This window comes from Lycium ferocissimum, chromosome 2, assembly GCF_029784015.1.
Source record: "Lycium ferocissimum isolate CSIRO_LF1 chromosome 2, AGI_CSIRO_Lferr_CH_V1, whole genome shotgun sequence".
Lineage (NCBI taxonomy): Eukaryota > Viridiplantae > Streptophyta > Magnoliopsida > Solanales > Solanaceae > Lycium > Lycium ferocissimum.
The window spans coordinates 69,421,340-69,438,815 of record NC_081343.1 but is presented as its reverse complement, the minus strand read 5'-3'; the positions used below and the strand labels follow the sequence as shown (position 1 = coordinate 69,438,815).

Sequence of the window (17,476 nt, the reverse complement as noted above, 5' to 3'; positions counted from 1 at the left end):
CCTTCATCGTGTACATTTGTTCTCCTCTTTTCAGTTTATGACTTTTTATATTCCGTTTTAAACTCAATTTTCTAAATCAATTTTTTTTTTGTCCATTAAAATAAATATTTGAATGACTTAATCCCTAAAAGTATAAATGTATAGCTTTGCATCTAAGAAGGTTAAAAGAGTGCATTTCGAAAAAATGTATGAATTTATTTGAAAGATTTATGATATCTTGTAACACTATTTATAAGACTATTACTAAGATTATTGTCAATCGCATTAAAAGCTCCCTCAATGATCTCCTTGGTCCTATTCAATCCACTTTTTAAAAAGGTCATCGTGCTTGTGATAATGCTATTCTTGTCACAGAATGGTTAATAATATTAATAAGTTAAAGGGACCAAGGGTAAGTTCATCCTGAAAATTGATTTTGAAAAAGCTTTTGACCGTTTAGAATGGTCCTTCATTCACCTTGCCCTGAGAAATTTTAATTTTTCCCAAAAAAATCCATACTTATTATGAACTGTGTATCCACTAGTAATATTGATATCCTCGTAAATGATACAAAGACTAACTTTTTTCTCTTCTTCCAGAGGTAGTAGTCAAAGGGACCCATGTTCTCCCACCTCTTCATTATATGCTTGGAAATGCTCTCTACACATATTCAACACCAAGTTGACCTTCTCCAGTGGGATCCTATTCAAATATTCCCTAAAAGACCCGAATTTTCACACCTTTTCGTTGCAAATGACCTAACTTTAATGGCAAAAGCAAATTCTTAGTCTATTCACATCATCCATGCAAATCTCTCCTTCTTTTGTCAACTCTCTGAACAAAAGATCAGTCCCTAGAAATCTAAGGTTGTTTACTTCAAAAATTGTCAGGCAAACAATAAAGATCTTGTCTCCCAAATTTTACATATTCATCCCACAGACAATTTTAGTAAGCATTTAGGTTTTCTATTTTAAATCACAAATCAAAAGCCTCTGATTTTAAGTACACTATCAATTCGATGAAACAGACTCACAAATTGGAAAACTAAGTTCCTAAGCCCTTCAGGTCGTATCACTCTTATAAAATCTACTCTTAATGTCATTCCCTCCTATGCTATGCAATATTTTCTTCTTCCTCCATCTGTCCTCCAGACTATAGATAGAATTCAAAGGAATTTTTTTAGGTAACAACCTCTCTATGTTATGCAATATTTTCTTCTTCCTCCATCTGTCCTCTAGACTATAGATAGAATTCAAAGGAATTTTTTTAGGTAACAACCTCTCTTAAGAGGAAGTTGCACCTGCGAAAATGGAATATTCTTATCCTTCCTAATAATCAAGGGAGTTTGTGGGGTGGGGGGGGGGGGGTCAGAAAAACCAAACACAAAGATATTGCCTCCCTTACAAATATTGCCCGGAGGCTTTTCTCAAACCCTAACTCTCTTTGAGCTTGTACCTTAATTAACAAATATGTTGGTAAGCATACATCTTCCCAGAACTCATTCGTTTGAAAAAACATTCTAGCTGGAGGCAGTATTTGCTCTCAAGCCATTGCTTGATCTCCAGGTACTGGTAGAAATAGTCACATCTAGAAGGATAAATGGATCTGAAGTTTACCCCCTTTGAGATCTATCATACAGGGCCCTCTTCATCAACATGAAGTAAATCAAAGACTTAACAATTTTTGGGATAATAATCAATGGAATTCGTCCCAACTAAGTTTTATCATCCTTAATGAAGCCTAAATAGTAATGGCATCTTCTCTGACTGGATGTGGTTTTTGAACACCTTGAATAAAATCAAATTCTTCCTCTGACTTTGTTCCCATAATAGACTGCCCTCAAATGCTTGCTTACACCAAATGAGCCCCAACTTTAGCCCTTGTTGCAATTTATGCAACTGCCTTGAGGAAACTATCCATCATATTTTTTTAGAATGTGTTAGTGCTAAAAAATTCTGGATGAATTTTAGCATAAATGTTCAAAATCTCCCCTACAACCAGTCTCACTAGCTCAATTCTCAAGGACCTGCAGTTTTCCCTCCAAACGCATCACTTATCCTGGGTAGATTTTTAACCAATGACTCTCTGGCATATCTAGTTGACACCTAATAAAAACTTCTTTGAAAACAAGACCAACTCATTCCCACTAAACTTATTTTTGCTAAACTTACGGAATATAAGTTTTGCACTAATCAACTGTCTAATACGTCAATGCATAGATTCATTAACACTAAATGGTGCAAACCACCTCAAGGTTACTTTAAACTCAATACTGATGAAGCTTTTCATAGTATCAAGAGTGGTTGTATAAGAGGAATAGTCTGAGACCTGTATGGTGATTGGATTGTGGGATTTATAGATGGAATTTATGCTCCTAACCATATCCACGTTGAACTTAAAGCTATTCATCAAGGACTGCTCCTTGCATCCTCTCGCAGGCTCTTTCCCATTGAAGTGGAAACTGATTCCACATAGGTACTTTGTTGCAACAATCTCACCCTATTTATAACCCTCTTATTCATATGTGCAGGTGTCTATTGAGGAAGTTGGGGAATCCAGTACTGCGATATAGCTTTCGCCAGTGGAACAAAGCAACACACTTATTGGCAAAAATGGAACTCGATAATTTTTTGAGAATCATCCACTAATATTAGCATCACCACAGAGCTTACTACCTACCCTGCAAGTGGATAGAGCTAGAATAGTGTCTAATCTTGAAAACATAAATATGTGTAATCCCTAGTAGAGAGGTCGCCCCTGAATGTCCAACTAATGTAATGCTCTGATATTAGTAATAATGTTTCCTTTATCCAAAAAAGAACAAAAAGAACATGTCATAGCCTTGGGACGAAAGGAAAATCATCTTTTCCTTGTAGAAAAAAAAAACTTGTCATAGCCTTTGGATGGAAGAAAATCATAAATCATCTTTTCCTTGTAGAAAAAAAAACTTGTCATAGCCTTTGGATGGGAGAGGAAGAAAAATCATTTATTTTTTTTTTTTAATATTCGTGTCAATTTTTAAGAATAAAAAATAAAAAATTGATTTTTCTTTTACAAAATTTATTTTTAAAACCCATTTTTAAAAATACTGATTTTTCTTTTAAAAAATTTATTTTTAAAAACAAAAAAAAAACTGAAAACGAGAATTTAAAAAATGATTTTTCTTTTAAAAATTTATTTTTAAAACCCGTTTTTAAAAAAAAAAAACGCGAATTAAAAAAGCGATTTTTCTTTTAAAAAATTTATTTTTAAACCCGTTTTAAAAATAAAAAAAAACTGAAAAGTGGCATTAAAAAGATTTTTCTTTAAAATATGGAAAAATGGATTTGTTAATAATATGGAAAGATTATTTTTTTAAAATGTCTTAAAAAAAAGATCTTGATTTTCATGATTTCATTTTCTTAGGACACTTTTATTTTTCAAAAAAAAACTGGAAAAAGTGTTTTTTCTTGTCAAAATTTGAAAAAAAACTGATTTTTTATAAAATTTTGAAAAAAAAAATTTTTTTAAAATGTGAAAAACTATATTTATATTCATATTTTAAGAAAATACAAATTTTTGAAAAAATTAAGCGATTTTTTATGCAAATAACAACTCTCAAGATTTAGGGGGTAAAATATTACGGTTTTAAATAGTTTAGGGGGTCAAAACATTAGGTAAAATTATGATCTTATCCCTTAGAAACTATAACTTTCCTTTTTTGTTTGTGCAAAGACGGAGAAGCAGATGAAGTGGCAAAAAAGCGGAAGTGGATATCTACACCTTTTTAAAATTATGGATATTTTTAATTGCTTTGCAAATAATAACTCTAATTTAAATAACAATCATAAAAGCAGATATATCTGAAAATTTCCCAAAAACTTATGTGCACTAAGAATTTTAATGATTGTTAATTTTTATAATATCATGGCTCATGCATTAGAATTTTCGCATCTTTGTTTATAAATCAAGTGATCCCTAACGGGCCTTTTGGTGCACGTGATGGTTATATGTGGATTATAAGTTTGTAACATAGAGATTTGGTTAAGTAGTGAATAATAACAAGTGAATTATGATGCAAGTAACAATAATGAAGGGATTATTACATGCTGAACAATAAAGTATCAATTCGTTTGCAGTGAATAAGGACACGTTGAATGTTCCATATATTTACTTAATGTAAGGACGTTTTTATTTACACAACCTTTTATCTCCATACGCAAATAACCTTAAGTTTATTTCATTTTATATCCAACCCTAATACCACCACAATTTATGCATAACTTAATATCTAAACAACGCATTACATATATGGGATTATTTCTTCTTATACGACCAATCAAATGATGCATTAATCACATAAAATTATATCTCTCCAACAAAATATCATACTTATTAATTTACTAGTCCAGTGAAGCCCGTGCTGAGTCCGGGCCCAAGATCAAGATAATAATGCACTTCATAATGTTTATAATTAAAAAAAATATGTACGTTTTTTAGGCACAACTCTTTTAAGATCGCTTCTTAATCATGTATTATTCATTAGTTAAATTTTTTGATCATATAATTAGATAATTTACTAAAAGAATTGTTATAAGAAAGCAAGTTTGCTTGGGATAAACAGATATCAAAGAGACAGAGATAACTTGATGTTTAGTAACATAATTTAAAGTATGCAGAATGATTTCAAGTTGACTATAGTCATAAATTGAAAAGGACATTTTCATATATTTATGAATTTGTGAGCATATAATTTCTAGTTAGAGGTAGGAATGGCATGTTTTACTATTCATTGATTAACTACTCATAATTTCATGTGACGATGGTTTATGCTAAAACAAATATGGTGATTAAAGTCTAGGTTTAGATGAAATTCAAAATAAATTGAATTCTTTGAAACAAAGTTTAAGAATTGATTTAGTTTGTCATTAACTCATTGATGCTTTATTCTTAAAAGAAAACTTCCTTAATTGGTTTGGATTACATGATTTCTGACAAATTAAATTGTTTGCAAGAAAAGAAAGATGCAATTATCAATATTTAATAATTACGGGATTGAGGAGTTGATCACTTGGTAAGCATCTTTTCTCTTTTCTATTCCACTTAATTAAGCAAATTGAATAAAATTTAAAGAATTTTTTTCTTTTATTTTCCAAGATTTTAATCTGTTAATTGTTAAAAAAAAATTAAAATTTATTTTCTATTGTATAGTTGTGTTAAATTATTAAATCTAACTTTATATTTTCAGAATAACTTTTTTTTTCTTTACTAAATAAGATCAAGAGAAATTTAATGGTAATTTAAGAATTACTAAAGAAAATTTGATCGATAAAGTACTCTTCCGGTACCAAATGGGTTCTTCAAAGTTATTATCATCACCATTTTAGATTATCTTTGTGCATAGTTATTTTTATTAGATGACATCATCACTATTAACAAATTTTTTAGCATTTTTAAAGGGCTCAAAATTATTAAATTGATTTGTGTCAACCTAAGTAAAAATGAAATAAAGTAGGGGCAAAAATAAGACATAGAAAAAATATATGCTATAAAAAAAGGGTTTTAAAGTATATTGATTTATTGGCATATGTTTTGATACATGAAGTAATAAATAGCAACTCTAAGGACAATTTGAAAAAGCAAATCAATTTGATTGAGCCAACCAAATAGTTACAATGTAACTAAGTACTATAAAACTCATTACATTGCCTCTATATATAGTAGTAATGCAAGTTTTTATATTGAAATTATTTGTCTTAATCGCTCCAAGGCAACAAAAACAAAACATGAGAGGATTATTGGATTAAATAAATAAATAAACTATAAAGAAGGAGGGCAACAAATAACATAAGCATAGGGGTGTGCCCAAGAAGTAGATTTATAAGCATTTTAGCAGTAACTAAGAAACCACTTAAATATCACCTCTCTCTCTCCAGCTTTGACGTAAAGGAGCGATTCTCCTTTCTATCTTTGCTTACATCCAGAAACTTTCTGTTACAGGTAAACACAATCCCCTTCATTTGATTGCAATTGAGATCTGTATTTGTGCATTCCATTTATTCGATTTCGGGTCGACCCGGTTTAAGATCAACCCCCAAAATCCCAGATCTAATTAGGCATGTAATTTTTAGTTTGTTTTGATACCCCTAATCGACATAATTTTGTCCATAGATATCATTTTTTAGCTCTACCGTTCTATTTTATGGGCGATCTGCGAATTGATTGTTATTATTCGGAAATCTTAATTTAAATTAGATAATTTCTGTATAGGAAAGGGGAAAGCTGCTTAGAATGGGCCAGTTTTGATTCAATATCATATTAAGGAATACCGAACAAATGACTACAACAACAATAACATATCAAGTGTAATCCCAAAAGTCGGGTCTGAGGAGGGTAGTGTATACGGAGACCTTGTGAAGGTAGAGAGATAGTTTTCGATAGATCCTCGGATCGAAGAAAGAAAAAGACCGAGCAAATGAGTAAAAGTAGGAAATAGAAGGAGAAAGATTGTTGTTTTTAATAAGACATTAGTGTAAACAGTTCTTAACTGGGGTTAAAATTAAATTCTGTTTTAGAACCTCGTAAAGGATAGGGGAAAGCTGCTTAGAATAGGCCGGTTTTGATTTAATTATCATATTAAGGTACTCGGAACAAATGGGTAAAAGTAGTAAATAGAAGGAGAAGGATTGTTGCTTTTAATTATACATCAGTGCACAGTTCTTAACTGGGTTAAACTTTGTCTTAGAACCTAGTAAAGGAGAGGGGAGATTTTGATTAAATTATCATATTAAGGTACTCGGAATAAATGGGTAAAAGCAGTAAATAGAAGGAGAAAGATTGTTGCTTTTAACTAGACATTAGTGCAAACAGTTTTAATTGGGGTTTAACTCTGTCTTAGAACCTCGTGGATTAGGAGTAAAGAACTACAAGGTAGACACATCTTATTGAGCATGGAGAAGCATAGGGAACCCCAATTTTGCTCTTGGGAGCCGCTTGTTTTCTCCTCTCTGCGCGGTTTATGGTATCTTTGTGTTAATTGATTGACTGCTTCTCTTTGAATGTTCTTTGTAAATGTATAGATCTTTCTGTCTATATCATAAGCTATTGAGTACGGGTCTAGTTAGTGCTGGTAAGACGAGATGCTCATGTAGAAATTTCTTTTGCTGAGGACTTGATTATTTATTATGGAACAAACGTAGAAGCATAGAATTTATTGGAGTTTTGCATCTGCTGCAAAAAAGGGTTTTGCTTAAATGTTATCGTAGGATCAATTTCTCTGCCATATAGACCATAGACAAGAGATCTGTGGAAAGCTATTGAAAATACTCTTTAAGAGATCCAGCAGAACAGTGCAAATTATCTCTCTTCTTATTTTTCTACTTCTTTGTTGTTGGAGGTCCAAAACAGTTGATGAAAGGGTAGGTAGGTTTGAAGCATGGTTATGTGCTATTAAGGATTTCTTCCATACTTTTTTTTTTCTTCATGATTCATGCTTATATAATAATATAAACCTTGGTTGAAAGTCATCTCTAGAAAAATGTGTCATGTTTATCTATTCTGCACAGGAGTCAGTAGGAGAAGGACTTATGTAGAAAACATAGTTATTTTATGATCAGGATACTGATAATTTAGCTTGATATCACAATAACATTATCTTTGATTGAATAGATGGTCATTTTAGTATTTCATCTCAACGGAATACCTTTGCAGTTAATAGCAGCCTAGTCTGCAGTGCGAGGACATTGGAACACTTATGAGTATTATGTTAAAAAGAATGCAGAAGCCAACTCTAATATTTATCACTGAGACTAGGAATCCTGATCAGGGCAGCTTAACTAATTATTGGTGAGAACAGCAAGTGAGAATACTGGGGTAGAGGAGAAAATTCGGGTTTGCACTTTTGGGCCCATAGACTGTAATAGTTAGTTTAGACTTTTAGTTTCTCAAGTTTTTTGATGTGTACTTTGTTGCCGTAACTATCTCTTTTGACTATCGTAGAAGGATTTATGAGTTAAGCTGCAGTCTTTTCCCAAAACAATCATCCCTGTCATGTATAGATATATTCGTTCGTTGAATGCATAATATGAGTTATAAACATACAGTGTAGGGAAGAGTACACTCTTTAAAATTTTATCTTTTTAACTGACATATATACTAACATTGGATCTGAGCATAAATGCAGGAGCTATGAGATATCAGTAGCGGCAAGGGAAAATGCCAACACAGAAGATTGAAACTGGTCACAATGACATTGTTCACGATGTTACTATGGACTATTATGGAAAACGTGTGGCTACAGCATCTTCTGATACCACCATAAAAATAACTGGTGTTAGCAACAATGCTGCTTCGCAACACCTTGCTACGTTGAGTGGTCACACTGGTCCTGTTTGGCAGGCTGCCTGGGCTCACCCCAAATTTGGTTCACTCCTTGCTTCCTGCTCCTACGATGGTAAGGTAATAATCTGGAAGGAAGGCAATCAGAATGAGTGGACACAAGCTCATGTTTTTAGCGACCACAAATCATCGGTTAACTCCATTTCATGGGCTCCTCATGAACTCGGGCTTTGCTTGGCTTGTGGTTCTTCTGATGGTAATATTTCAGTGCACACTGCTAGGTCAGATGGTGGTTGGGACACAACGAGAATAGACCAAGCTCATCCAGTTGGGGTAACATCAGTTTCATGGGCACCATCGATGGCTCCTGGTGCTTTAGTTGGTTCAGGTGTGCTTGAACCTGTTCAAAAGCTGGCATCCGGTGGATGTGATAACACTGTGAGGGTCTGGAAGTTGTATAATGGCATTTGGAAGATGGATTGCTTCCCTGCACTTCAGATGCACACTAACTGGGTGAGAGATGTAGCCTGGGCACCAAACTTGGGACTCCCTAAGTCTACAATTGCTAGTGCTTCAGAGGATGGTACGGTTGTCATATGGACTGTGGCAAAAGAGGGAGATCAGTGGGAGGGTAAGGTTCTTAAGGACTTCAAATCTCCTGTTTGGAGGGTCTCATGGTCTCTAACCGGAAACTTGTTGGCAGTTGCTGCCGGGGATAACAATGTCACGTTGTGGAAAGAAGCTGTTGATGGGGAGTGGCAACAGGCCTCCACTGTTGACCAATAGAGTTGGAAATTGGAAGTAATAGAAATTTTAAGTTTTCGTGTTTTCTTTCTACCATTCAGACCTTCTCCCTACCTGAGTGAGAGTTAGGCCTTTAATTGAGGACCGTTTATTTACTTTGATTTGATTCTTCTCCTTTTATTCAGTATGCATTCAGTTTCGCTTAAGCTAGGGGAGTTGAAATTGTAGGTCATATACCCTTTTCTTGTCTGGCCTGTTCTGTATGCCTTTGTTATGTTGCATTTTGAATAGACATTCCTCAAGTTATTTTTGTTCCTGTGCCCCTTGTTGGTTAAATGTGTTAGGTTTCATGAGATGACCACTTTTTGACTATACTATGGTATTGCCACTTCCCCTTCTCCCGAATTTAAATTTAAATTGTTCGGGAAAAATATGAAAAACTCGAAGAAAAAAAAAAATCTTGAGCTGCGGAAAAGCAACCTTACTACCATTTTTTCTTGCACGCTTCAATTTATCTGGTACATAATGATATTACACCAATATGTTTCCTGCCATCAATCTGTGGATTTTACTTCTGTTTAGAAAAAAAATGTAATGCTCCTAATAGCCAAACTTGGTTGAAGAAAGGGGTTTAAATTCTGATCGATTGCTTAACAAATCTTGATTCAATTAAAATCCAAACAAATTTTTAACTGATTAGATTTTATTTATTGACATAACATATCTTAACCCGTTCAAGCTTGAGTTTGGATAATGAGATGCTACTTAACTGGTCTTGACCATTAAGTTGTGATGTACTTATTGACTCAACGCGTTTTAATCCATTCATTTGACTATGTCAGATAAAAATGATAGTAATTGGTAATGTTGCAAGCTGGGATAAGATTATAGTACTCCTTCCGTTCCCTTTTTCCTGTCTCTCTCTCTTTAAGAAGGAGCTATTTATGAAGGGTTATTTTAACTATATCTTGAAAATCTAAATTTGACTACTAATATTTTATGTACTTACTTAATGATAAACGTAACATAACAAAATAACATATCCAGTGTAATCCCACAATTAAGGTGGGGGAAGGGTGTGGTATTCAGGTCAATTTGCGTATAGCTCGACTAATTCCACAAATATTTACTACCTTCCACAAGCGTAAGTATCAAATAACGTTGTTTGCTAGAATATGAACAAATGGTAAGAAATCACTTAATTATATTTGCCTCTGCTAAAAGTCAAATCTAAAACTTCATAGTTCTTAATTCACTTTGTTGATCAATCCTCGAACTTGCATGGTCCATGGAACTACCAATGTGTAAGTTCTCCTGATGGTTCCTCAGCTATAAACATGTCAAAGTACATACATCACACATTAACTACTCCCTCCGGATAAAAAAGAGTGTTCACTTAGCCATTTGGACACCCTTTAAAAAAAGAGGAAAAATCAGAATTAGCCGGTCACTTACATTTTGCACCCGCTCTAGCCGTAAAATATGATTTGCTGACAATAGCCATATAACCTCGTGCTAACAAAAATGAAAACAAAGTCGGCAGCATCGGCAAACTCTCTACAAGGGTTCTTTCCAACACTCAAAAACTTGAAAAGGGCAAATCAAACTAAATAAAATTGCTCTTCAACTTCAGAATCACAAGACTAAAAGTCAGCTTCAACATTATACAAGACCAAAACCCACCAATTCAGAAATCCCCCAAACTTTCACATTACCTCAGTCTAAAGCCAATATATATTACTTGTACATATTATATACTGAATATGCAGTGTATAATTGATGAATAATCACTGCATTGTGTATAATCAGTATGTATTCATTATACACGGCTTATACACTTATTATGCACTAATTATACTCCATTATCATTGAGTTCACCTTATCCAAATAAGTATATTTTTTAAAAAAGTCAAAATTTCTTTTCCATTCTCTTCTCTCCAGACACCTCTGTTACACACACACACACACAAAAAAAAAAAAAAAAAAAAACACTGATCTGGGGAAAAAGTTCCAATGCATATCTAAAAAATAGAGGAAGAAGAATTCTCTGATGATGTTGTGACGATCTGCGACGTTGAGGAAGGGAGATAATTTTTTTCATTGTTGGCTGCCATTGAAGGACTACTGAAGATGGTGAAGGGGGAGTAAAAGGGAGTCTAGGACTTTTTGGAGATAAGAAAGAGAAAAGGAGGGTAGGGGTGGGTGGTGGGGGTTAATGAAATAGATAAGGAATACCCGAATGGCTACTATATGTATTTGATTAAAAAAAATATGGTTATTTTGAGTTTATTACCATAATGGGGTGTTAACTGATTAATTATTCTTAAAAAAATATTAACTCCTAGACAAAAATAGGTAATTTGACTAAACTGTCCCCAATTAAATAAGTATTGAGATTTGATCACATAACACTTAATAGAGGCAAATTTGAAAAAATAAGATTAAGTCTTTCTTAATTTGATAAGTTTACACTCTTTTTGACAAAAAAAAAAAAAAAAAAAAAATTAAATGACACTTTTTTTTTTTAATCCGGAGAGAGTATATTAGGACTTCTTACACCAATATTTTTTAATACTATTTTTTTTATTATTATTTTCTACACCAATCATTATAGCGCCAGCTGCTCTGCTGCAATTCAACATGCCGAAAAGTAGGAAGAATTTACTCCCAACTTATATGGCACTTCTCACTTCTCGAAATTCAAATTATATAAACTTTAACTAATATTTTAAATGTATATTTTCATCATGACATAAGAAGAATTGCAAATTATAGTACTTATCGTATAGTTATGGAATATCTAAATTTTAATTTGAAAATATTAAGTTGATCAAATCCAATTAAACTTTATAAATTAGTCAAATTGACTCGCGAAAAATGAAGTGTCACGTAAATTACCTTTTATCAGAACTGTACTTCAAACAATTGTTGAAGCTGCTGAAAGATGCGACAATTTGATCAAGTCAACAGAAATTACCTTTGCAGAACTGTACTTTGAAGAAATCACTAGATTGATAGTGGATTCCTATTGTGCTGCAAGGTTGACAACATACTAATTACAATTGATGAAACTAATAATATCTTCCTTTAAAATCACACTCATGTCAGACCTGAAAAAGAACTGGAAGTAGAGCTCTGGTATCTGCACCTGGTTTATTTACGAGGTAATCGAAAACGAAAACTAAAATTTCTAAAAGAAAGTATCCCGTATGAGAAGTGGTTCCAATGCAGTAAGCAGCTCATATGAGTAGCCTTTTGCAGGAAGCATGTGTGATGACATATGGGAACTATATCATGCCATTTACAACTTTCAACGTAAAGAATACAAACAAGTGCTGAAATAAATTATACTAAAAATTGAATCAGTTGAGGTTATACTTGTACAATCTATGTAATAGCCTCCGTGCATTCTCTACATTCGATGGCAGCACATAAAGCCTTCCAGATGGGCGCCAACATTTTCACTGGTGGACGCAATTCCTGGCAATTATATTTGAATACAGCAAATTGTGTAAGCACGAGAAGAAGAACTGGAGCAATATTCTCTACTAAGTCCTTCGCGTTGATTAAAAGTCCTCCCCTTAGTTTGTTTCCATCTTAAATTCCAACACAAAAGTAAACAAGTTTAGGAACTAGACTGGATATCTCATTCTGAAAGGCGACTATTTTTTCACTACCAAGATACAAGTACTAAGATTGCGAAGGATTTGCTACAGAAAGGATATAAATTTCACCTTGAAAACTAGCATAAGTTCTTCCTCCCCTCGAATAATCAAAGATAGACTCCAATAACAGGTAACTGGGGTGACACATTCTGTTAGCACTGGTTTCAAAATCCTGCTAACGGGGACAAACTGGTGAACTGTTTTCCCACTGTATACAAAGGGCTCAATTAGAATTTTAGGTAGAAAAACATTAAAATAAAAACAACAGGCTGAATTAGAAGTTTCTCAGATCATATACAAAAAGTATAAAATAATGCCCTCATGGTTTCATGGACATGGTGTTACATCCCGTATTTTCGTACGTTGGAGAGCGTATTCTTTACGTTATCATGCCATTTACGCATGATAGGGGTTCTTTGAATTCTCTTTCCAAATGAAACAATCTGCCCTTAAAAATGAACAAAAGGGCAGCAACAGCAACGAGCAAGCAGCAACACAAAGGGCAGCAACAGCAACGAGCAAGCAGCAACAACTTGGTACTTTTATATTTTAGGATATGTACATTGTAGCAAGTTCATATGCAATGGCTATTCAACTAAGGAAGCACATTGATGCATCTATTCACCATATCCAGCAACGTCAAATTTTCATTTCTTGGCAGCAACATTAAATTCCAAACAAAACAGCAACGTATACTTACTTTCAAGAGCAACATAGCAGGTGTTGATCTCCGCTTCGATCTAGATGCTTCGTGTTGCCGCGTTGTTTAGTCCGGACGTTCTTCGAAGTAAAGTAAGGTGGAAAAAGATTATTTCTTGGCATATGAGATCTCGAGAAGCCGAGACTTGAGTTTGGATTAGCTTAGGAAGCGGACGAGGTATGTAGAGCCTACCTTTCCTTCTTTTGGCATGACCTTTATGAAATGAACAAATAACGTATATGTATGATTCTAAGGAAAATTATATTCTTAGCGCCACTAGGATGGCCGATGTCTTTGATTTCCATAAATACTCCATGTGGGTTGATATGTATATACATGATGTTCAAAGATTTTAGTTGGTATATTTCCGAATGTTGTTCGAAAGAAAATCGATATGGCTAAAGTCTTTGATGAATATTTTGATACGTAAATATGATCTTAAAGTCCCTATTTGATTTGGTCCATATCATTATTCGGAAGTTTCCTAATATGAATGATACTTGAATTTCGAAATATGGCTTATGAAATGTTTTTAAGTTCCGTACTTCAACAGCTCGTAACTTTCGTAGACTAACTCGGATTTACTTGAAACGTGTTTGTGATTTACTAATGATTTCAAGAAACTAGTTTTGTACTAAAGGAAACATAAAGTCGATTTTTCAAAACCACTCCGAAGGGAGTGCGAGATTTTATTATTTAGACTTCCAAACCACTCCGGAAGGGGTGCGAGATTTTCGAGCCTAAGCTATTAGGTGATTTCATGACGTGACTAAGTGTGCTATATAATATATGGCCTCGGCTTATACCGAGTGTGCTATGGCCTCGACATGCTCGAGTGTGCTATGGCCTCAGTTTATGTCTGAGTGTGCTATGTGACACATGGCCTTAGTTTATGTTATGGATTTTCTTTAAAAGAGATTTCCATACATTTGCATATTTGCATTCATGCCCGAAGGGACCACTATTGATGTTGAGCCGGAAGCGGCTGCCCGAAGGGGCCATTATTGATATAGGCCGGAAGCGGCCGCCCGAAGGGCCATTATTGATATGAGCCGAAGCGACGCCGAAGGGCCATCATTGTCTGCCGGAAGCGGCACGTGTGTTGCATTGCATTATTCACTTAAAGGAGGTGTGTTAGATTACATTATTTATTTTGAAAATGTTAGTTAGATTGTAATTATTTACTTGAAGCCTGCTTGAGATTTTGTGTACATATTTACATTTCTTCCAGCGGAGGCTGCAGGTATTGGGTTGGTTATGATTCCTTCTTTCCTAAATTGTGCGATGGTTATCATTTATTCCCGCTTTACATGCTCAGTACATATTTCGTACTGACCCCCTTTCTTCGGGGGCTGCGTTTCATGCCGCGGTACGGACATATGAGTAGAGGATGTTAGTAGAAGATGTGCATTTGGATTGGCGAGCTCCATTTTCTCCGAGTCTTTGCCGAGTCGAGCATTTATGTTATAAAAGTACGTTTCTGTTAGAGACTTTGCGAACGTTGTCGTGTGTATGAGATGTCCGTTTGTAAGCGGCTATGTAAGCCGATGTATCATTATGCATTGTGTTATGAATTTCATATGTTTACGCATTTGTTATGGTTACGGGTTTTATTTGATTTGAAAAAGATGAAAAGCATGTTTGATTTGTCGGAAAACAAAAAAAAAAGTTTTCATTATGTGCCTATGTTATGCTTTGCGGGCCCAGTATGGCTATGAGTATTATGAGAGTCTGCGGGTTCGCTCGGCCCTAAGTAAGGGTCGGGTGCCCATCACAAATATATTCAAGTCATTCTAAGAAATAATCATTTCTCACTATTATCCAAAAAGAAATATGTGTCCAATCTCAACAACAACAACAACAACATACCCAATGAATCCCACAATGTGGGGTCTGGGGAGGGTAGAGTGTACGCAGACCTTACCCCTACTACCTTAGGTAGGGAGGTTGTTTCCGGAAAACCCTCGGCTCAAGAAAAGGCATAGGAAAATAACTTGAGAAGCGCACACAAAGAAGCGTAGGCACAGAACAAAAATAATAAACTAAATAACTCATGTAACGGTAGCTGCGCATCTCAGGAAGAGATCAAAAAACAAGTGGCTGTATGCACAACAATCTTTAAGGAAGCAGAAACCAAATGATAGATCCATGCCAGAATATCTGACAAGTTGCTTGATTTTAAAATCATCTTTTAATATTGTTGAAAAATTATTTTGCAATTAACTTTAAGCAACTAGCAAAGCATTCACCTCTATAACAGGAACAGTAAGTACCTTCCATACTGAGTCTCAAGTTGAACTCCAAAAGCTGGCAGAATTAGAACAGACTCTGTCATAAGCAAACACAAGATACGAAATGAAATATATGTTGATGAATACATGCCAGAACCAAATGATAATAGTGTATTCTATTATTCTGTATTCTATTATTCTATCTTCTCTAAGGGAAAGAAGCTAAAATCAATAAAGCATCCACAAAATATGTGAGCATTATCGTACGAGACAGTGGTTAATACTTCAATGGAGTATCGGAGTTAAGAAGACGTGGTATATGAACTGCAATGTGATAAGTCCTAACAGAGTAAGCAAGTTTTATAGAACAATTGTGAGACCAACAATGTGATATTGGGGTGATATATTGGGCATCTAAGGCCAAACATATCCACAAGAAGGGCACGGTAGAAATAAAGACTTCTAGATAGATGTGGGGCCATATAAGGTTGAGCAAGACCAGAAATGATCACATAACACATTAGATACAGAAAGCAAATGCACAAATAGATGATGAAACGAAAGAATTTTGTTTGAGATAGTTTAGGCATGTCTTATGCCAACTTCCAAATGCACTATGTTGCTTGAAGGTGCTAAGAAGGACAAGGTAGACCTAGAACTACATGGAGTGAATTTGTCTTCAAATGACCATAATCTCTAGGCCTATTTCAAACTTAACAAAGAAGAACACAATGACAGTAACGGATATATACAAGTGATGATAACAAGTTAGGATTAAGGTTCAGTTGCTCTTATTACACTTACATTATGTCCTGGTAGGGGAAAGGGTGATTCAGAAAACCTCTAGTTTCAAGAGAATCTGTAATTTGCCTTAGAAGAAAATTCTCTTTACCAGATTTGAATGAAATTGTCCCAAATAGAGAAGAACAAACAAATGATTCATAATGCACAACTAAATCTTGGTTCCCAGTAAAATTCCTCTTAGCATAGATTTCTGTGTGCAAGCAGACTTTTTGAAGCTGGAAACGAGCAAGAATTACACGCACAAACACACTCACACACACATTATATTTTCCAGCTTCTTTTGGTCGCTTTGGAAACTAAGGTCTGAAATCCTAGTAGAGGGGAAATACATACAGCCACACACGCGCGTGCGCACACACACACAGATATATATCAGGAAGTTGAAAAAAATATAAGGGGAATATATCAGGAAGTTGAAAAATTTGTCTGGATAATCCTCAAGGATAAGGGGAATATATTATGATCCCTAGATCGTCAGACATTGATTATCAAACTTTAGTCAATCGTTTGCAAGAAACTAGAACATTATAACTACAAAAATACAGCAAATATTAGTATGGGCATTTATGTGGTACCATACAACAATCTATTTTGTGCACTGCATTTGTTGGGTTTGAACCTGATTACAGACTAAGTTATACCCACTGGCCACAACCATATTGAAAAAATTTGTCAAGAACTTTTACCCTCTATAATATATAGTAAGGGAACCCACAACCACTGCCGTTTGGGTGCGCACAGGATAAACCCCGCTCCTGTGTAATAGCCCGCAAACCACACAGGAGAGATAACCCGCACTAGGCAAGCCATGTGCGACGAGCTCGACCCAGAAGGCAAATCCCCTGTTGTCGTAGGCAGGGGGTTTCGAACCTAAGACCTCCACTATAGAAGCCCCATGCTCAACCAACTGAGCTACCCTTGTGGGTCTCTATTAATATATAATAGGAGTACTTCAATTACTATTGACAAACAATTCTAAAGTGAATGGTTTTATAACCAAGGTACTATATGAAGTTACTGAGTGAGAAGTACATAGA

The 17,476-nt window shown here is 34.6% G+C and overlaps 3 protein-coding genes across 6 annotated transcripts in view; 2 read left to right on the top strand and 1 right to left on the bottom strand.

Annotated features, from left to right (window-relative positions):
* The window catches only part of LOC132047160 (E2F transcription factor-like E2FF), a 55,455-nt gene that overhangs the window by 23,629 nt on the left and 14,350 nt on the right, over window positions 1–17,476 (top strand). The window lies entirely within an intron of this gene.
* LOC132047158 (uncharacterized) overlaps window positions 1–17,476 on the bottom strand; it is a 42,193-nt gene that overhangs the window by 20,321 nt on the left and 4,396 nt on the right. For 3 of the 4 annotated variants that reach the window (XM_059438074.1, XM_059438076.1, XM_059438073.1), the window contains 3 exons: window positions 15,678–15,732; window positions 12,774–12,912; window positions 12,248–12,519 (listed from right to left, as the gene is read on the bottom strand). In XM_059438074.1, the coding sequence (XP_059294057.1) occupies window positions 12,427–12,519; window positions 12,774–12,912; window positions 15,678–15,732 (287 nt within the window). In that variant the 3' untranslated portion in view covers window positions 12,248–12,426. Of the gene's footprint in view, window positions 1–12,247; window positions 12,520–12,773; window positions 12,913–15,677; window positions 15,733–17,476 lie in introns of those variants that run through there. The other variant, XM_059438075.1, reaches the window with a different exon arrangement.
* LOC132047156 (protein transport protein SEC13 homolog B-like) lies at window positions 5,827–9,346 on the top strand. The gene is made up of 2 exons (XM_059438071.1): window positions 5,827–5,958; window positions 8,141–9,346. Exon 2 carries the CDS (start codon window positions 8,173–8,175, stop codon window positions 9,079–9,081), a length of 909 nt encoding a protein of 302 aa, XP_059294054.1. The 5' UTR covers window positions 5,827–5,958; window positions 8,141–8,172; the 3' UTR covers window positions 9,082–9,346.